Source organism: Prionailurus bengalensis, chromosome B3 (assembly GCF_016509475.1).
Source record: "Prionailurus bengalensis isolate Pbe53 chromosome B3, Fcat_Pben_1.1_paternal_pri, whole genome shotgun sequence".
NCBI lineage: Eukaryota > Metazoa > Chordata > Mammalia > Carnivora > Felidae > Prionailurus > Prionailurus bengalensis.
Genome location: NC_057355.1, coordinates 43,137,146 through 43,158,592, shown reverse-complemented (window position 1 = coordinate 43,158,592; position 21,447 = coordinate 43,137,146). Strand labels below are relative to the sequence as shown.

At 36.1% G+C, this 21,447-nt stretch overlaps 1 protein-coding gene across 4 annotated transcripts in view; it reads right to left on the bottom strand.

Annotated features, from left to right (window-relative positions):
* Positions 1 to 21,447, bottom strand: part of VPS13C (vacuolar protein sorting 13 homolog C) — a 209,766-nt gene that overhangs the window by 52,354 nt on the left and 135,965 nt on the right. For all 4 annotated transcript variants that reach the window (XM_043555278.1, XM_043555280.1, XM_043555279.1 and 1 more), the window contains 15 exons: positions 20,269 to 20,498; positions 17,748 to 17,840; positions 15,156 to 15,521; positions 14,647 to 14,733; positions 13,212 to 13,367; positions 12,785 to 13,049; positions 11,758 to 11,918; positions 10,657 to 10,778; positions 9,833 to 10,127; positions 8,174 to 8,563; positions 6,256 to 6,360; positions 5,160 to 5,324; positions 3,491 to 3,619; positions 3,087 to 3,220; positions 788 to 914 (listed from right to left, as the gene is read on the bottom strand). In XM_043555278.1, the coding sequence (XP_043411213.1) occupies positions 788 to 914; positions 3,087 to 3,220; positions 3,491 to 3,619; positions 5,160 to 5,324; positions 6,256 to 6,360; positions 8,174 to 8,563; positions 9,833 to 10,127; positions 10,657 to 10,778; positions 11,758 to 11,918; positions 12,785 to 13,049; positions 13,212 to 13,367; positions 14,647 to 14,733; positions 15,156 to 15,521; positions 17,748 to 17,840; positions 20,269 to 20,498 (2,825 nt within the window). The remainder of the gene's footprint in view (positions 1 to 787; positions 915 to 3,086; positions 3,221 to 3,490; positions 3,620 to 5,159; positions 5,325 to 6,255; positions 6,361 to 8,173; positions 8,564 to 9,832; positions 10,128 to 10,656; positions 10,779 to 11,757; positions 11,919 to 12,784; positions 13,050 to 13,211; positions 13,368 to 14,646; positions 14,734 to 15,155; positions 15,522 to 17,747; positions 17,841 to 20,268; positions 20,499 to 21,447) is intronic.

Below are 21,447 nucleotides of genomic sequence, written 5' to 3'. Positions count from 1 at the left end.
ATAATGGATATATGTCATCACATAATTGTTCAAACCCACAGAATGTACAAGAGAGAACCGTAACATAAACTAAGGACTCTGGATGATTATGGTATGTCAGTGTAAATTCATTTTTGGTAAATTATCAACTATTTTGATGAGTGATGTTGATAAAGGGTGATGCTCTGTATGTGTGGAGTCAGGGTATATGGAAAGTATATGTATATCTCTCTCACTGTTGTAAAATTAAAACTGCTCTAAAAAATAAAGTCTTAAAAATTTTTTTTTAAATAAAGTTGCTTTCTTTAAAAAAAAAAAAAAGGCATATGGTCTTTACCGGGCAAGATGAAGCAGGGCTATTTTTTACATTGTAAACACATTATTTTGACTAATCTAAAATATTGGTATGAACTACTTGCAATCTAAAGTCCAAAAGCAACTTATTTTGATAATGCTTCCAGGGGTGCCTGGGTGGCTCAGTCCGACTTCGACTCAGGGCATGATCTCACTGTTCGTGGGCTCGAGCCCGTGGTGGGCTCGAGCCCCGTGATGGGCTCTGTGCTGACAGCTCGGAGCCTGGGCCCTGCCTCAGATTCTGTGTCTTCCTCTCACTCTGCTCCTCCCCCACTCATGCTCTGTGTCTCTCTCTCAAAAATAAATAAACATTAAAAAAAAATTTTTTTTAAAAGGAAAATACTTCCATCTGATCTTTCATTCAGTAAGGACAAAGAGGACTGTGTGAAGCTAGCTTGCCTGCTTCCTTTGCCATCAGGCAGCTCATACAGCACCCATTCACATCAAATGATACCTTTAACAGACTGTGCTCCCCAGTATTTGCTGCATACGTCCATGTAAGCTGTCTGGTACCAGTAGGATCCGCCCAGGCAAAAAGTCGAGCTTGTCCTGGCAGCAAGTGCACTTCTTCCTGTGAGCCACTGAAACACAACGGCCAGAGGGAAGATTAAAATATCCAAGCCTTGAGATACCCAGACCTGTGGTTTACAGAGAGGGGACTGGCAGAAAAATCTTATAAAATTGCCTTTGTTAATCAACAGAACCCTGCCTAACAATAAGTACCCTAAAATGTCCAACAAACTAATGGTTTTAAAGCTTGAGGGAATGGAATTTGCCTTTCTGAAGCTGCAGTACCCTCCAAATCGATCGAGGCACTATAACAGCAATGGAATTCATTAAGGTAGACAGATTGGTACATCCGAGTCCACCTGTAGAAAAAAGCTATAAATAGTAAGTTCTTTGGCAGCAGAACTCCACTCAGTGCTTAAATTTAAGTTTTTTAATCACATACAATTAGATAACAAACGTGAGTCTCAGGAAAAAAGAAATTAGGTCCATACTTTTGCTACTCAAAGTGATCTGTGGATAAGCAGCATCAACATCACCTGGAGCTTCCTGAAAGTGCAAAATCCTGGGCCCCGCCTAAAACCTACTAAATCAGAATCTGTACTTTAACAATGTTTAAGAAGTGTTAGTCCATATCACAAAAAACTTTCCAGAGAACTAAAAAGAAAAAAAAATTAACCCAATTAGGTTTCAATCCCATTCTGTGCTTTTAGATCTCTCAAGTGAGGGGTGGGAGTGAGTAGCTCAGTAGTTAAGGGTCAGGTTCTTTGTTTTAGTTCAGGTCATGATCTCACTGTTCTGGAGATCCAGCGCTGATCCAGCCCAGCACAGGGCTGTAGAGCTCAATGGAGCCTGCTTGGGATTCTTTCTCTCTCTCTCTCTGCCCCTCTCCTTGTGTGCACATGCATGTGTTTTAAAAATTTTTTTAAAATTAAAAAAATTCTCTCAGTGGATTCAAGCCAGAAGACTTAAAAATAGGTAAATCTGGGGGCGCCTGGGTGGCTCAGTCGGTTAAGCGTCCGACTTCAGCTCAGGTCACGATCTCGCAGTTCGTGAGTTCGAGCCCCGTGTCGGGCTCTGGGCTGATGGCTCGGAGCCTGGAGCCTGCTTCCGATTCTGTGTCTCCCTCTCTCTCTGCCCCTCCCCCATTCATGCTCTGTCTCTCTCTCTGTCCCCAAAATAAATAAATGTTAAAAAAAAATTAAAAAAAAAAAGGTAAATCTGGGGGCGCTTGGGTGGCTCAGTCGGTTAAGCGTCAGCTCAGGTCATGATCTCATGGTTCATGACTTCAAGCCCCGCTTTGGACTCTGTGCTGATAGCTCAGAGCCTGGAGCCTGCTTCAGATTTTGTGGCTCCCTGTCTCTCTGCCCCTGCCCTGCTGACTCTCTGTCTCTCTCAAAAAGTGAATAAACATTAAAAAAATATATATTAAAAAAAAAAGAATACGTAAATCTGCAAGGCATTATTTTATATAAAATAATTCTCTATATAAAAATAACCTTATGTATATACAAGATTTTATACATATATAAAATAATGCCTTGCAGATTTATAGCAATAATTCCTGAAAAATATACAACATACATTGTCAGGGTGTAAAACTATCTGTTATATCATTATATAACGGCATCATCCAAACCAAATGACAGGACAAGCAAGAACAACAAAATTCCTATCATCCCACACTTATACTCAACACCACTATCTACTTATTGTCCTCTCATTTAATCTACCACCTCTATTGGGAACAAAAGCAAACAAACAACAACAACAAAGCATTACCAGATTACAAAAGAATAATAATGCTCAAAGAGGTTCACAGTTCCTCATATGCAATTCTGAAATTGTAAAAGCTCTTATCAGTTTGGTGTCAAAAGTCATTTGGGTAAAAAAATGGCTCTGAATTGATGCGAGACTATTAATTTTTATTTATCCCACTTGGTATGAATATTTATAAGTTTTGCTGCAGGAATATTTTTTTTAATACGAATTTATTGTCAAATTGGTTTCCATACAACACCCACTGCTCATCCCAACAGGTGCAGGAATATTAATGTATTGGACTACAGAGAACTGCTCCACACCTGCTGGGGGTATTATAATAAACAGCATGTGTTCCACATTACCTTTCTAAAATCAGAAAACGTGTGGAATGTGAAACTCATCTACACTCCAAGTGTTTCCCAGAAAGGACTATGGGCCAGTAAAAAGCAAACGAGATTTTCCATGTAGCTTTTTTTTCATACCTCTGTTTGTAGGTGAGGACGTCCTGTGGTGTGTGGTTTATTATTAGAGCAGGCGCAGATCCTTCATGGTAATCAGAAAACGTTATGACAGTTGAATGTTCAGCAGTGTTTACATCCACCAAGATACCTCCATTCTATTGCAGAAAAAAAACTTGTTTGAAGTATTGGTTTAACTTGCAGTGACATTTGGAATTGCAGTCAGTTACGGAGACACAAAAAGGTTGTGTTCTTATATTCTTAATGAAGAGCACACTGGCTCTCTGATCTCTTACAAATACATGTACAGCATGAGATATATATTAGCACCTTCACATAATTACCAGATTTTATAGCATCTTCAATAAAATATTTTAAAGCAAATTTTCAAAACCAAAGATGTTTTATTATAAAACATGAAAACATACCAGCTCTTCCAAGCTCAATAAAGTGCCATTATCCTGTCGGTTATAAAAAAACGGTTTGGAGGAACCTTCACAGCCCACCACTCTCACACAAAGTTTGCCCGACAAATTTTCAGGCCAAAAGGGAAGGCACTAAAAATACAAAAGTTAGTATCAGTCTTAAAACAGTACTGTGGTATCAATAAGATAATGGCTACTTAAGTTTTTAATTCTAAATCTGACCACGATACAATTATTACTACGTTTGTTTCTTAAAATATTTCCTCATCTCATGTTAAAGTTATTGACAATATAAGGACTATTTATGAAACCAAAGAAACTCCATCAGAAGAATACAGATTTAGTAGTCTTCATGTACTTATGAAAAAATTACAAATGAGAAACTAAAGAGTTTACTGATTAAGAATGACTCAAGTATCTTGAATATTTAAAACCTATAATCTTAATAACATTTGCTTTTGTGCATACTCCATTTTAATTGCTTAATGCACTATGAATTCTTTCATAGCATATCTTTTCCTAGATAAACTAGAAACACAATTGAAGGCAGTGAAAAGAACACCACCGACCTCGTTGGAAGTCCTGACATTATCTTCGTGTTTGATCTTAACAAAATTATATACCTCAATGAGCCTTATCTGTGAAACTGAGGTTTTAGTTCCTAATATAATACAAAGTGCCCTTCTGTTATAGAGCAGTAAGTGAATTCCATTTCTGAATAAAAATGATACTGTTATCAAACCCCCATCAATGATAATGAGCATTTATTTGTTGCCAAGTCTACAGAAATCATTCTAAGTGACTTGGAAAGCCCATGTCTCTCAGAGCTCTAAATTTGTTTGCACTATAACTAGAATCATTCCTCTTAAGCTTTGTGCTAAGTTTTTAAAAATATATATAATTTTGTTTTTGAGACATACAGAAGAATGGTTCTATCCTTAAGGTCAACTGGTTTGGTTGAAAACTCACACAAATTCAAGCACTAATGCGCATCTTTGCACCTGTCCTCTTCTACACTCTTTCCCTCACTCTGTTCATCTCCTAAAATCTTATTGAGCTTGTGAAGTTTAGTTTAACTCTCACCTCTTCTATGAAACATTCCTTTTGCTCTTGGCCACAATGATCGTGACTTCCAAAGACTTCACCAATCTTAGAAAAGTATGAGATTTTAACTTCCTTCTTGGTAAAGTGAGGGGGTCGAATTTTAGCAGAATTTTCAAGGAAACTTGAAATTTTACAGAATTTCTACAACCACCTATAACTTAGCATACACAATCTCTTTTCCCACATGTGAATTTATATGAGTCTTAAGCCCTCCAACAGCATTATATACTTCTTGAACACAGAGGCACTAACCTGACTATTGAGACAATTCATAGTACGTCATCTTAATGTACTTTTCACAGTACACATCCATGTTCTATACATACAGGAAGAGCTACAGCCTGAGTGTCAACCCTCTAGACTGGCTAGTGATAAATATTACCAGTAATTTTCTTCTTCTTTTTTTAAACATGTGTTTATGAAAAAAAAGTCAAAGCTGGCTGTCATGTTTTAATACACAAATACTGTATCAAAGTGAGGGTAACACAAAAGTATATGCAATTCTTATTTATCTGTCTATATCTATTTGTACATTTCAGGAGCCAGTCATAGTGAAGGAAAACTTTACCTCTGAAGAAGCAATATAGTTCCACTTATTAGTTGGCATTGAGCCATCAGATGCAATTTCACCAACTTCTAGTTCTAATGACGACTTGTTTGCAATGGTACAAAAGGGAGTCAGGGTAACTATTCGTGTAAGATTAAAACTGCTCATTTTGATGCTAACACCAACCTGTGTAAAGGAACAAACTTCTTTGAAATGATACACACACCCCATTCACATAAAGATTTCTTAAGATATTTTAAAATAACGCCTGTAAATAAAGTAACTACTAAGCCATATTCAACTACTGATTATCTTCTCACTAAGAAAAATATTTGGTTCCTTAGTTTGGCTCCGTCAGAAATCAATTCAAGAAATATCAAACGGTAATTTAACTAATGATGACTGTAATAACATATTTAGTTTAGCTGTATTCTTTGTTTTTTTAACATTCCAAACATAAATTGTTTTATAATTAGTGTAGAGGCTCAAGTTTTGCTGCTTTATCATCTCTCTGTTAATAAATTAAGATAAAAGTTTCAAAGTGGCAATTACAACACGTCAACTGACCTCAGGTTACTCAAATTTTCAGTCAAATCTAAGATTTAAGAAACATCTGGCAGGGAGTAGTGTGGAATGAGGATTCTTGTATACTCTGAATATTTACAAGTTGCTGACGTGGATGGATTCAACTCACTTTTTTTTTTTTTAATTTTTTTTTTTCAACGTTTTTATTTATTTTTGGGACAGAGAGAGACAGAGCATGAACGGGGGAGGGGCAGAGAGAGAGGGAGACACAGAATCGGAAACAGGCTCCAGGCTCCGAGCCATCAGCCCAGAGCCTGACGCGGGGCTCGAACTCACGGACTGCGAGATCGTGACCTGGCTGAAGTCGGACGCTTAACCGACTGCGCCACCCAGGCGCCCCTCAACTCACTTCTTAAACTTTGATAAACGTAGGTCTTGTACTGATACTAGTAGCCAAAGAAATTTATAGAGATAACAGTCCTGTACATAATACTTTGAATTCAAATTTCTGTACCCCTTAGAACCTAGCTGGGTAATGGAGCAGAAGAAAATGTGAACGAAGTCAAGGGTGAATAAGCAAGCAAAATCTTACCAGGTATTCCATACTGTTGGCAGGACACTTCACACATCCGTAACTTCCCACTGTATCCAATGAAAAACCATTGGACCAGGCGCTAGTAGAAATTTTTAATTGTACCTACAACAGAGAACACATAACCATCATATAAGAAACCTAAAACACTACATTAATTTTATTTGAGGGAAAGATACTATTCTATTAGAAATTTATTTAGTATCATAGGACACAGAAAAAAATAATCAAAGCCATACTGCCAATGGGTCAGAGAACCACAGATATTCTAGAGGCCAATAAAATAAATGCAGAGCTCTGATCTTCCCATTCATCTATGCAATGAGTTTAGTGAATTTAAAGATGTATGCCAATGAGACCCTCTGTTGTTTAAAAAGAAAAGCTTAACATAAAATAATATTTTCCAGTGTTAGACTTAAGATAATGAGCCAACAAGTTCTTAAAAGTTTTAAAACATAAAGAATTTATGCCTTTAACATTACTTATCAAATGCTAAATTAAAGGCATCATGGTCAGGAGAATGGAAGACAGCAGGACACAGTTCCTGTCTTCAGTGAGCTCCAACTAAACAGGGAGATGGGAAACACATACTAATAATTATGATACAAGAATGAATGACATTAAGAGCTACCTGAGTAGTACAAAATGCTACCAAGGTGAGACGGTAAAAAGTTTACTTCTGGCTATGAGATTTAGATAAAGTTTTATAGAAGAGATCTAACTGCTCTCCTCCATTCAGATTATAAAAAACCTGAGGACAACCACAGGTAAGACACATAAACAGGTAAATAAATGCTATGGATTAATCAACACTTTAAGACAACGGTTCTTGAAATGTGGTCCCTGGACCAGCACTGTCAGCATCACCTGGGAATCTGTTATAAATGCAATGTTCAGACCCTACCCAGACCTACTGAATCAAATGTCAGGGGCACAACCCAGAAATGTATTTTAGAAAGCCCTCTAGGTGATTCTAACAAGCTCTGAAACTTGAGAACCAATGCTCTAAGAGAACAAGGTTGTACTATCTAGCTCTACTTTAGACAGTTAGAAATCCTTCACACGTGTTAGGCTTGAGCACAATGACAGCCAAAAGATAAACAGCAGGGAACCAGAAAAGATGTGGCAGGCAGGAAAAAGCACAGGGGAAGAGACATTTTAGGCAGAAACTGTAACACAAAGGCCTAGCAGTGAGCACTTAGGATAATGTGTGAGAAGCAATTCCATGATAGGAGTCTACAAAGGAATGAAGGGACCAGAGCAGAAAAGACCAGGCTTAGGCACTAGGTTTCTCTCTCAAAGGCTTGGTTTTAGGGCTTCATACCTAGAAGGGCTCAGTTAATATAAGCTAAATCCAACTGTTCCACCTTTTGAAATGCCATTACTGGTAAAGTACATAAAGTCAAGCTTTCTACCTGACACTACTAAAATAACAGAAGTAATTTTTTTCCAATGTTTATTTATTTTGGAGAGAGAGAGAGAGAGAGAGAGAGAGAGAGAGAGAGAGAGGGCAAGCACACAAGTGGAGGGGGGGAGGGACAGAGAGAGAGGGAGACACAGAATCTGAAGCAGGCTCCAGGTTCCGAGCTGTCAGCACAGAGCCCGACACAGGGCTTGAACTCACGAACTGTGAGATCACGACCTGAGCCGAATTCAAATGCTTAACGGAGCCACCATGGTGCCCTAGAACAGAAGCAAATCTAAAGGCAATGGAGAAAAGGGCAATTCAGCCTTGGGAAACTCTTGCTAATCCTAACATCCCACTTGACTATGCATTCCTTAAAAGTCTCCTTGGACTTCATTCATACCAATGGCACTTAGCAAACTGGTAAGCATGGATTCAGGGAAGGCTAATGACTCAAAAATTTCCAAACTAGGAATTTATCTAGTTTAACTTGTTATATCAACCAAAACACACCTTATTTTTACTAAAAATATTCTTCTTCTTGAAAGAGAATAAAATAATATCTCTGAAATCAGCTGGATGTTTCACATGAATATCTTCTGCACGATACTGGAGAACCCGAGAAGTCTTGTTGATTAGCCAATAGGGACTAAAAACAGATAGCACCATCCGGCTGCCAATTCGTCTGACATGTACTGACAAGTCAACTGTCATCGTTTCTGCAGAGTCAGGAGAAAAACACACAAGGAAGAATTCGGGAAGCGTATCACATATACGGAAATGTCCATTCCAGTTTCTGCCCTGGTATTTCATCAGAACTAATTCCATTACTTCTCCACTGATTCTCGAATGGAGAACATCAGCAGCACTGCCTTCTGCTAGCTCATGAGTTTCTGCTGTTCCCTAAAAACAAACAAACAAAAACTAAATTTGCTTAGTGATATTTTAAAAACTCTGCGGTAACAACATCCATATTCTATGCAAATGCTAATAAATAACGTCCCACATTCAGATTAACTGACAAGACTTCAGTGGAGTCCCAGGCTTACATATTATGAATGTTCAATAACCACTAAGGACTACACAGAAAAATATTATATCACAGCCAAAGGGAGAAACTGTCATTTGGCTATTAGTAAGTCAATGGCCACAGATTTTGAAAAAATAAAGAAATAAATAAAGTCAGATCTAGGCCTAGGATCCAAGGATGGATTCAGGAATGCTGGCTGTTGTCTGTGTCATTAATGAGCCACTTAACCGCCTGGCTTCAGCTTCACCCTCTGTTCAAATGCTATGCCTCGTGGTTCCCATATAAATAAAAGAAGGAAAGTGAGAGCAAACTTCTGACAAACTATCTAAGGGATGTGGAATTGTTTTTAGAATGATTAATAGCCACATAATAAATCAGGCTTCGTTTTTGAAAGCTTCTTTTACATAAATACTTTTTAGTTCATTTAATTCATTTTAGCCTTTACAAACTGAGGGGTGGCTCATTGTCAGATAAAGAAAAGAAATAATTTAAGCTCCAACACTTTCCAGACTTTTGTATTTTAAAATGTTGTGGAATGTAGAATCTAAAAATATTTATCACATGTCATTACTAAAAATGTTGCCCATTATTTATCAGACAGACTGATTATTTTAAGTTCAAGAGAAACCCAGATCGAATAAGACTGTTAACTTTACAATAAAAACTTTAAAATTAACTTTAGAATAAAGTAAGATGAGTGCTTCCTCACTGGCTTTTTTCTATCCATCAGCTAATGGAAGAGATTAATATGGTTCTCATTTCATAGCAGATGCAGCAGAGCTCAGTGGAAGGGAGCAAGAAGCCAAATTACCTAGGTTCAAATCCCAGCTCTACAACTTATTAGCTGTGGGATCTTGGGCCTGTCACTTAATTCCTATGTGACTCAGTTTGTTCCTCTGTAAAATGGGTCTAATAATAGTACCTACACCAGAAGGTTACTGCAAGGATTAAATGTGTTAATACAGGTAAAGCACATGGTATAGTGTATGCCATATACTAAATGCTGTATCGGTTTTTGCTATTATTAATATTATTAAAGCATTACAATTATGCTATGTAAAAATACCTCAACTAAAAACATAGTGAAAAAACTAGAAATCACTCTGCAATAATAAAGGTCAAACAAAATACAAGAGACATACCTCAAGTAAATATCTTAGAGAGTATGGGAGAAGGTTCCGCAAAGTGAGGGTAGGATAAAGATGGATAATGTAAGCTGGATCCCAATCTTCCTCGTGGCTACATATATAGCTTAATTCATCAGGCAGAGCAACTGTATTGACAATGAGAGGTAAGAAGTTGACTTCTACTGACGGACACTGAAGCATGCATCTGACTTCCCTGCTCCTGTGAAGTTCTTCCTTCCAAGAAATGTAAGTGGTGGATTCTTTGTACCGATTCTCTAAGATACCAGCTGGCTGAATAAATAATTGACATCTAGAGAAAAAAGAAACATAGTTGGGGAAAAAAGCTTTTATCAAGAACTTAAGAATCTCACTAAATCTTCTTGGTAACTCTACAAGGTAAATACTTATTCCTATTTTTACAGAGGAGGAAAACAAGGCTACGAAAGGTTAAGAAACCCACCCAAAGGCACATAGCTAACTCAGGGAGGAACTTTCTGGGAAAAAAACAAAAACAAAAACAAAAACAAAATGCTGTGTAAGCAATGACAAGTCAAAAAAAAAACAGTCATTTCAATTATAAAGGCAACCTAGTAAAAATAAATTTCAGAAAGTGCTAAAACATCAACTATACAGTAAGACATTTTTCATCTGGTAAATCAATGATTACATAAATGTATTTCTCTAGATGTCTTAAAACTGGCTTTTACACATCTTTAGATAATAAAAATATAAGGTTTTTTCCTGGAATATAGATCCCAATTCATATTTTAAAATATATAGTATGAACCTTTTAAAACTTTGTATTAGTTTCCAAGCATTAGTTTCAAGGAAATAGGTACCTATATGAATCCAAAGGAACATGGAACTCCTCTTCAGGGCTGGCTACTCCAATGGGCTCCAGCAGCTTAACATTCTTAACAGATTTATAGATAATGAATGCAATAGAGAAATGATTTTTAATCTGTTGGATAAAAAAGACATGCAAGTTGTTTAAAAAGATAACACATGGCCAAAAGAAAAATGTGAGCTGCACACAGTTACTTTTAGATCTAAAAGTTTCAAGCCCAGTGTTAGAAGATATTTTATGGATAATTGAAAAATTTTAGGATATTTAAGTGCTTTACATGAGAAACTTGATGTTTAAGTGGCAGTTGAAAAGTTCTGAGAGGGTCACACGTTCTACACTGATGTTCACTGTTGTGTATAATATGTATTACTCTTTGGAGTTCAGCCATAATATTTTCCCCATTACAACCTCTTTTCAATGCACCATGTGAAAACAGAAAAGGATAGCAAAGGAAGTATAAGGAAAAGGACTACAACTCTCTTTCCTGGACTACAATGTGATATAGGCTAGAGCTAACAGCAAACTGAGAGAGAACAATGGACAAAAGTTGAAATCCTTTAATTTTTTTATCTGATGTTCTAAGTAGGAAGAAATGTTCTTTTGATGACCACATAATGAAACCTGTAATAATGCACAGGAAAAGAAAAATGGATAAAGCCTTAAACATAGAAAAGATTAAGATGCTAAAATCTTTTTCTGGGGAGATCATTCCAGTATTCCTTCAGATATACTTGAAACATACAATCCCAAGTGATATACAAAGAGAATGGAATGTTATCTTATTTGGCAACCACTTATAATTATTAACACTCCCAGTTCTAACTCTTTAAAGAAAGAGGTGAAAATCTTCCTTAATTTTCAACCTAGGCCACAACAAAAATGGGCTTTCAAATAACAAAACTGTTTAATCAGACATTTAAAATGAAGACTAGAACAAAAACAAGTTAGATTGGAAATAGCAGCCAATTCAATCTATTACGTATTTCTGAATACTCAGTATTAGCTCAATGTTTTAGCATATTCCTATATTCACCCAAATGATTGAAGATTTCTTGTTATACTTCAAGGGACACAATTCACTTTAATGGATTACCTGCAGAGGAGAACGAAGAGTGATTACTTTATTCCCTTCAGTTGCATCAATCTGTACCAAGACTGAGTCAGAATGACTGGCATTGGGATTCCGTACATTATACAATCGCCGTCCGGATCTGGCAACAGGGACTTTTGCAACTTCTGTATATCCATGAGGTACTAAGGCAGAGCATAAGTGAGAAGCATTCCAAATACCCATTTACCTATATTTCTCTCAGACAGAGTACTCATCAGCACCTTAAAATAATACAAAGGAATTCTTCATGGCTGAACATGACGACTAATCAAAATGCTTTTCTGAGACATAGGAACCAACAAAGAAAGGAAACTAAAGAAACTAAAATAAAAAAAGAATAAAATTAAAAAAAGAAAGGAAACTAGTTATAAAATGTTTTGACCCAAAACAATTTCTCTTGGGGTTTTAAATCAAGAAACAGACCCTTACCTATGGAGAACAAACTGATGGTTACCAGAAGGGAGGTGGGTGGGGGGATGGGTGAAATAGGTGATGGGGAGTAAGGAGGCCATTTGTGGTGAACAGCAGGTGCTATATGGAAGTAATGAATCACTATATTGCATACCTGGAACTAATATCACACTGTATGTTAACTTGGAATCTACATAAAAATAAAAATTTCTTAAATCACACAAATTTCAGCTTGTTCCTTATTCTTTCAACTATAGAGCACTAATCACCTTTTCTGTGTAATGGTGATAATTACTGTCAACATTTTATGACTTCTGAATATAGTTCATTTTCCTCTCCTCAATGGACTCACATCCTTTTTGAAGCATGCTACAGACGGCATTATTTAAGGGCACAGAAATAATCTAATTTTCTAAGGTAATTCTAAAATTTAATTGTCTCAAGTTTAGAGGAAGAAAATAAGAGCTTATCAACTATTTGTTTCAAGCCTTTAGAAATGTTGCCTCCCAAGGTATCTGCAGCAATATCTTTACATTTTAACAGAAATAAGCCACACAGCTACAATTCCAAAGATGAATATAAAATAAATATAGCATACCAAAGGTGAGAGTGAAGAAAGAGCTTTCCTGACGGCTCAACATAGATAATTTTCCTTGACGTGAAGGTTCCATGCTGGCATATTCCAATTCCAAATGCTGACCAGCATCAACATCATAAACACCACTTTTCTCAAGGGAGCCTATTACTCTGAGATTATGATTGGGCTGCACCTTAATGGGAATGCCTACAGCATTTTTCACTGTAAAAGGAGCCCTATCTTTTAAAGAGTAGTCAAAAGTAGAAGCAGTGCCCTCTGAAAAACCCTGAAAAGGAACATAACATCGCAATAAAATTTTTGCAACATTCAATTTTTTTCCAAAATTAAACATTTTTAAGAAAGTAATTGTGATGACAAACATAAATAATCCATACATGTTTCATTTTAAAATCCCATTTGAAATATTCCAAGAAAAAACCAAACATACTTTGGCTAAATTGTTGAAAACATTCAGGCAACTTTTGGATATGGTTATATTCATTGTGTCTCCTGAAGAAATATGAACTGCTGTTTGTGGCTCAGGAAGAAAAATAAAATCATCTCCTGGAATTAAACTTTTATCTTGGACTGGATTCTTCTTTACCTAGGAGGATAAATAATGTGACACATTTAAGTTATTAGCCATTTAATAACAAAAATTTAAAACTCTCAAAGTGTTAAACTCTCCTAAACTGGTCGCTTCATATTAAGGCTGGTCAAAAGTCTCAGTTTCAAAAACAACCAGTGCTTCGCTTAGACACAGCACAGATCAGCAGTCTTTTTTGCAGTGTGTGGTCAGTGCACGGGGTAATGTTTCGAACTGTGTCACAAAAGCGCTCCAGGTCAGTTACAGTATTTGTTTCTTGTGCATTCCCCAGAGGAAGCTATTTACCCAGTGTCGCCTGACTAATTGGTCCTTATGTGTTGAGGTGTAATGGAAGATGACCCTCAAGTCTAAACCGATCCTCACTGGAGGTAATGTGGAATTCTGTTAACACCTACACATAATACGATAGGCTTTCACCAGCCATCAGATTCCACCACAGTTTTTGTTCTAATAGAGCTCAAAGGCCATATACAAAACTATTTGTTAGCCTGTCTATGCCAGAGACAGGTAGATCAGAAATATTACTTCTACTTTACTGAGAAGAAATTGGGACACAGGTTAAGTGGCTTCACAGTTTTAAAATAGGAATCTGCTGAGTCAATTTCAGTGCCACACACTTCAGGCTACACCAGAGAACTGTAGTGTAGTCACTTGTTAGGGGTATATAATTCATGTTCCTTTTAGTCAAGAAAAATGTCCTTTGGTATCCAGGATTCTGAAGTGCTCTCAAGAAATACCATCAAGAGATAACACACAAAGAATTCATGAACTATAATTCAAGTTTTCTCAAATGTTTTGGTCTCCTAAAATCACTGATGATCTCAAAGAGCTTCATTTATATGGATCAGATCTATGACTATGAAATCTATTAGAAACCCAAACTGAGAAAATGTTAAATATTCATTTAAAAACAATTATATGTTGAATAATATTTTAATGAAATATAACTATTAAAGTTATCTTTAATAGTAAAAAGAGGGGCATTTGCAAATCTCTCTAGTGACTGCCTTAAGATGAGAGGATTCTCATTTCTGCTTCAGTATTCATTCTGATGCAATATCACACAGTCTCTGGAAAATTTCATTGTATGCTCACAAGAGAATGAGAATAAAAATGATATATAATGTCTATTATTATGAAAATAGTTCTGACCCCACAAACCCCTTAAAAGGGCCTCCAGAATCCTAGATCACAAATCTTGAGAATCATTGACCTAAAAAATATAAATGAATGTGCTGAGTGCCATCAATATAAAGATATCGTATGGTTTCCTTACATCAAGCCTTAAATTCCATTGTCTCTTCCCCTCCACTCTCTCAATCAGTGGCTCCCAAACAGCATGGGTTTCATTATAGTAGTGAACCTGGAAAGGCACAGAATTGTAATAACAGAGTCTTTCAACTTTAACAACATATTTCTATAATTATTAGGAAAAAATATTACACAATTAATGTTATATGCCAATCATTTTAACAACATACCTCAAGACACAAAGAATAGCTATAAAGAGGGTACATTTTCCTTTACTCTCTTTACTGCCATAAATAAATTACTTAACAAAAAGTCTTTAAAAAACAGTAACCAACTAAATAATACTACATTATGCATCAACAAGTTAAATGTTAGAATATATTATCTATTCAGACACACACACACACACACACACACACACGCACACACACACACACGCTATGGCCATGCACAAACAAGAAAAGTGCACATCTTAATTCTGCAGGTGTAATTTTGAGAAGTTGGCTCTGGAAGTATTAAATGATGTAGTCATACCTCTAATGTCATGTCAGCAGTAGCAGCCATTAGGGAAGTCCAATTTTTAATATTTCCCGAAAACTTAGACTCTGCCAGTAATAAAGGTACAGTTCGATGCCCAAGGCCACATTCTAAGGTAACCTGAACTGACTCTACAACAACAGCACAATTTTCCTCTATAGATAGACAGTGAATGTCTTTGAAATTTTCTGTTATTTCTGTTGCCATGTCAACACCAAGAAACCAAGAGTTATAATCACTAATAGATTTGATGCCCCAAAGATTTTCTGTTTCCTTAGATATATCTTTGGATTCATCTTCTTTTGTCTTTGGAGACATAGCAGCCATGATCGTCATCACAGTATTCAGAATTATGGGTGAAATCTTTAAAAAAGAAAGCAGAAAAATTTTAAGAATAAATTATTTCTAAATGAGAAGAATATATAACACAAAACTTTAAAAAAAGTTAAAAATTTAAACATATTACATTAATACCTAAGAAAAACAAAAGAGAATACACAAAGCCATATGTCAAGTCAGCTAACATCATACCCATGATTTCTGCCCAGGCTACATTGGAATTAAGTACTTAATATTATATGTTAATGTCAAAACCTAAAGTTAAATTGACCAATTCATAATAAAATAGGGTTATATGAAAAGAAAAATGTAGTATAACTGAATTTTTTATTTTTCTACCAATTGCATTAACTAAACCAAAGTATATGATCCTCATCAAAATATACATACATGGTTTTCATTTTTCTGACTGAAACAAAAAGCCTAAGAATCACCATGGATCCCCTTCCACCTCCCCTAAGTTCTCCAAACTCTACCTCTTGTTATCTTGGTATAGTATCTTTGCTCACCTCCTCATTCCTAGCCTTGCACCTTAGTTCTACACTGATAATGCCTACTATGTCCAGTGCTGACTGGACCCTCAGAGTCTACCCTCCACATTTCCACCAGCATTCTTTTCCTCAGACTCAAATCTGGGCAGGCCATTCCTATGCCTAAAATCTTCAATTGCCCCTAACTTTAAGGATGCAGTTCAAATTTCTCTTTAGCTGAGGACACAAAAGTCTTTGGGATACCAGGGTTTCCCAAAGTGTAAGCAATACTGGGTTAAATAAGTGGGTTCCTCTACTGTTCAGTTCTCACAACCTCTACTTATGTAATTTGCTAAAATGATATGATTACATCACCCAAAGAAGGAAGTAGTATGAGCCTCTTCCCAAACTTACCTGTCCACTAAGTCCCTTCTTCATCCTTGCCTTATTAATGTCACCTTTAATTAGAGCTCTCAATCATACAACTCCACCGCACCATTCTCTCCAACCACTTGGAATCACCACTCTAAGTCCTTAAAAGGTTTTTCATACCTCACTTTTGTGCATATTGTCAGTTCTGTCTTGATAACCCTCAGCCTCCCTCTGCTTCTAACCTCCATCAGATTTTTCAAAACTCAGTTCAAGTAGCTTCACTTCAAGGGAGATTTCCCTGATGTTGTGGTCTGATCACAGGACCCTTACTTGTGCTCCCAAAAGCACCAGTGCAGGCCTCCAGCTCTGAAAGCCAGAATCATTGATTTACTTCTTTCTCTCACATATATCAGTAAGTTCTTTGAAGATATGGACTATGTATCACCAATGCCTTGTATAGACATTTTTCGTACAAAGTAAGAGCTCAAACAATGCTTGCTGAATGAATAAACAAATAAACTGATATACAAAGAAAGGGAAAGACAATATTCCCAGTACCTTAACCTATTGTCTTAGACTAAGTGCATGCAAATTCAAGACCTTTCCCCCTGAATGACCACCTTAAGTTCTTCAAAAAGTAAATCTGTTAACAAAATTCAATCTAAAACTACTGAGCATTTTAAAATATTGAGAGAAAATTGCACTGTTATTTATATGGTAACTCAAATGACATTAGTTTGAGCCTTGGTTTAATCACTATCGGTTATGGTATAGTAAAACTGCTATCAACCACCTCAATATTGTGTCCTTTGGACAGACAGAAAAAGAGATTCGGGGAAGTATTATTCTCTGCCTTTCATTTATAACCAATTATGAGGTCATACCTAAACAATACAAATGCTATGGGAGAACAGAGATTGTTTTTCCAATACTTCAAATATAAGAGATTAATAAAAAGCAAATCCTAATAACTTATTTCTAGCATACATCTGTCATTACAAAAATTTAAAAGCCAGATAAAACATTTAATTATGTAATTATTAAATTCACATTATACCTGAATAAAAGCCTAAAATAACTTACTACAAATAAAGGCAACTTCACTTTTCCATCCCAACTTTCTTCTCTTCCCATCCCATCTCTGCTGTCTCCCAAACCCAATCTCCCCAACACACAAAAAGCAAACATAACGGATAAAAACTATCTCAATCATTTATAGATATTTAAAAGTACTCTCGTTATAAAAAGATAGAAAAAAATTTGCTTTAAAGAAAAATGTCTTTTAATATTAGCAGTATTTACTGTTTGAATATGTAATGTAAGTAGCATAATGTTCTAGTTAGAAGAGACATCAAAAGATTTTGCTAGAAACAAGAATTTTTACCCAAATAATATGATAGGCACTGACCTTAATTATAAATTCTTCAACCATAATGCTTATATTTTGTTTTCCTGAAGCCCACATACATTTTTCCATAAATAAAGAACAAGGCTGTAAGACCTAGTAACAAATAAATAAAATTCACATTTCCTTAGTTAAAATCTGTTAGGTATACGTAGATAATACACACCAGAAATGTCTTACTTAACTGGACATCTTTTTTTAAAATATGTATTTATTTTTGTTAGAGTGTGTGTGTGTGTGTGTGTGTGTGTGAGCGAGCACGCATGAGCATCAGAGGGGGAGGGGCAGAAAGAGAGACAGAATCCCAAGCAGGTTCCACAAAGTCAGCTCAGAACCCAACTTGGGGCTCAAACTCACAAACCACGAGACTATAACCTGAGCCGAGCCCAAGAGATGGATGCTTAATGAACTAAGCAACTCAGGGGCCCTTAACTTGAGATCTTTAATGATACCTTATGCCAAAAGCAAAAGACAAATGAAATTAGGTGAGAATTTTTCTTGTGAGGGCTCTTAATTATGACAAATCTGCATACATTGTCAAAGGACTGTAAGCAGTTCTGATCAACTCCTTTATGTCAATTCTTAAGTAAGGATGTACAGTTACTAATACAAGTTTAAAATGTTTCCTTTCAAAACACCTGGGTGGCTCAGTTGGTCAAGCACCTGACTCTTGATTTTAGCTCAGGTCATGATCTTATGGTTCATGAGATCGAGCCCCCTATAGGGCTCTGCTCTGACAGTGTGGAGCTTTCTTGGTATTCTCTCTTCTTCTCTCTCTGCCCCTCCCCTGCTCATTCTCTCTCTCTCTCTCTCTCTTTCTCTCTCTCTCAAAATAAATACATAAACATTAAAAAAAATAAAATGTCTGCTTTCACTAAAATATCTTTCAAACGATACCCTTTGTAAAATATGCCTTTAAAATACCCATAAAAATGAGGTGAAGACTATGATAAAGTCTTACATTCACAAAGAAGTACATGAGGAAATGAAATTGTTAATTATTAGTTTTTATGACAACTAAATAACTTGAAATTGTTATTTTAAACAAAGAGTTCTGGGGTAGCTGGATGGCTCAGTCAGTTAAGTGTCCAACTTCGACTCCGGTCATAATCTCAAAGTTCATGGGTTTGAGCCCTGCATCAGGCTCTGTGCTGACAGCTCAAAGCCTGGAGCCTGCCTCAGAGTCTATGTCTCTCCCTCTCCCTGCCCCTCCCCCATATATGCATGCACATGCATTCTCTCTCTCTCTCTCTCTCTTTCTCTCTCTCTCTCTCTCTCTGTCCCTCCCTCTCAGTCTCTCTAAAATAAATAAACATTAAAAAAATAAAGTTTTGTTAACACATGAGAAAAAGACTGTGGTAAGGTACGTAAATGAACAGTTTCCCTATGATGAACACGAAGTCAGTCTTGAATATCATATAAGGTGCTTATAAAAACAAATTTCCAATCTGTAAACCCAATGACTTACTTAAAACTATTAAGCTTATATTTGTAAATAAATTTACTTATACTATATATATATATAACATATATATAACATATATATACATATATATAACATATATATACATATATATATATATCATTAAAGAAATAAGTAAACTAACCTTACACCTCAACTGAATAAGTAAACTAACCTTACACCTCAACTGAATGGAGGAATTAGTATTGTATTACTTACATTTAAAAAAAAAAATTAGGAAAAGTTTTTCCTGGAGTAATCAATTATTTATAAGCTTTCTGTGACATGCCAAAAGATGATCCTGCTCAAGAATGCTTCATGATAAAGTACAGACTAAGTCTCATGTTGCATTTCTTTATGTAAGCCACTTGGTCATAAATTTTCCTAATTTAATACTGCAAATGAGTCATATAATACAATAAATCCTCTTTAATGTAAAATTCTCAATTTAACATTTAAAACTTATTGGTATGGCAATCAATTAACTAAAATATTTTTTAAACAATAACTTGAACACATAACTGAAGTTAACTTTTTTTTTTAATGTTTGAGAGAGAGAGAGAGAGACAGACAGACAGAGCACAGCAGGGGAGGGGCAGAGAGAGAGAGGGAGACACAGAATCCGAAGCAGGCTCTAGGCTCTGAACTGTCAGCACAGAGCCCGATGCTGGGCTTGAACTCACGAACTGTGAGATCATGACCTGAGGTGAAGTCAGACGCTTAACCAACTGAGCCACCCTGGTGCCCATGAAGTTAACTTTTAATACAGCAAAAACAATCTCTTTGGTCACGTGACTTCAATGCTGATTTGTACTACAATTCACCTACTGTTCCACAAAAGATGGTACAATTAAAGGAAAAAGTTTAAAGGCAGCTCCCAGTTCTGCCAATGGCAGCATGGCTGAATCATTTAACATCTTCGGAACTCAACCTTAACTTTAAACCTCAAATTTGTAGTAAATAATCTCTGAAGTCTTACAGAGCTCTCACATTCTAGGATTCTACGAATCCACCATTTCTGCCAATCTTCAATCCGTGCTTAGAATATAAGGCAATTCTTACTGTAGTAATGTTTCTTCCTCTTTTTTCTCTGAGAAAAGGGCAAGCAAGGACTTTAAGATCTCTCACAGAAGCTTCCATCATCTGTTCAAGTTTGGAGGTTGACATAGACAGGTTACACTGGAATGAGGCTGTCAGAGCAGGAGCATCGGCCTTTGTCAGATTGGCAACAAATACCACTTCTGGATCTGTGATCTTGGCCTTTAAAGTCATATTTGGTCTTACAGAGTCATCTGAAAAAACAAAAAAAGCAACCAAAAAATATGTCACAAAATATATCTTGTCACTTGAGTATATACTATCTATAAGTTGCTAGGTTGTTTCTAATATCTTGCTATATGGGATATGGCAGAATTAACCGTAGTTGACTAATACTAATGATAAATTATTAACAAATGCTGATTGTGCGGGATAATGCAATCTGATCTCTGACACAACATCATTTCCACTTTGACCTAGCAAGAATAATCTCGTTTTGAAGTTGGTTTTGTCTGAATTAAGGTGTGTGCACATATGAACACATGAATGTGTTTTATGTTACATTGCAGAGACAGGAGGGGAAAACAGGAGAGGGTAATAACAGGAAGAGGATAAGAGACTCTGATAAAGTTGACTCTGACTTCACTATAAAACACATAATCAGTGTCCTACAATCTATAGGATTAATACATTAACTATGTATATGAATATAGAGATATATAATTACTGTTTAGGAAAGGTAAATGAAAAAATAAAATTCTGACCTTGCCAGTGAATGGTATTTTCCAATCTTGCTGAATTATGCATTAGAAAGATAAATGCCTGACCTGAGACAATTATAATTTAACAAAGAAAATCACTGATCTACTTGGTAATGCTAGAGTAATTTATAGAGCAGGGAAGTGACTTCGGTGTACATCAAGACCAGACATTTGCACACACTCCCCTTAGTTTAAGGTGTTTACGGTGATGTCCAGGGGCATCATGCTGGGTGGTCCGGTATCACCTTCTGCCTCTATCTGTTCAATTGCTTCAATGGATATAATTCTTCCATATATTTTCTCTGAATAAAAGACTGCCTTTCTATAAGACAGTCTCCCAACCAAAGACCCAGATTAACTCCTCTATTTTTGGGTAAGTAAAGAAATGTTAATGGCAGAGTTGGAACCAGAACAGGGGTTTCCTAGCCCCTAATCCAATATA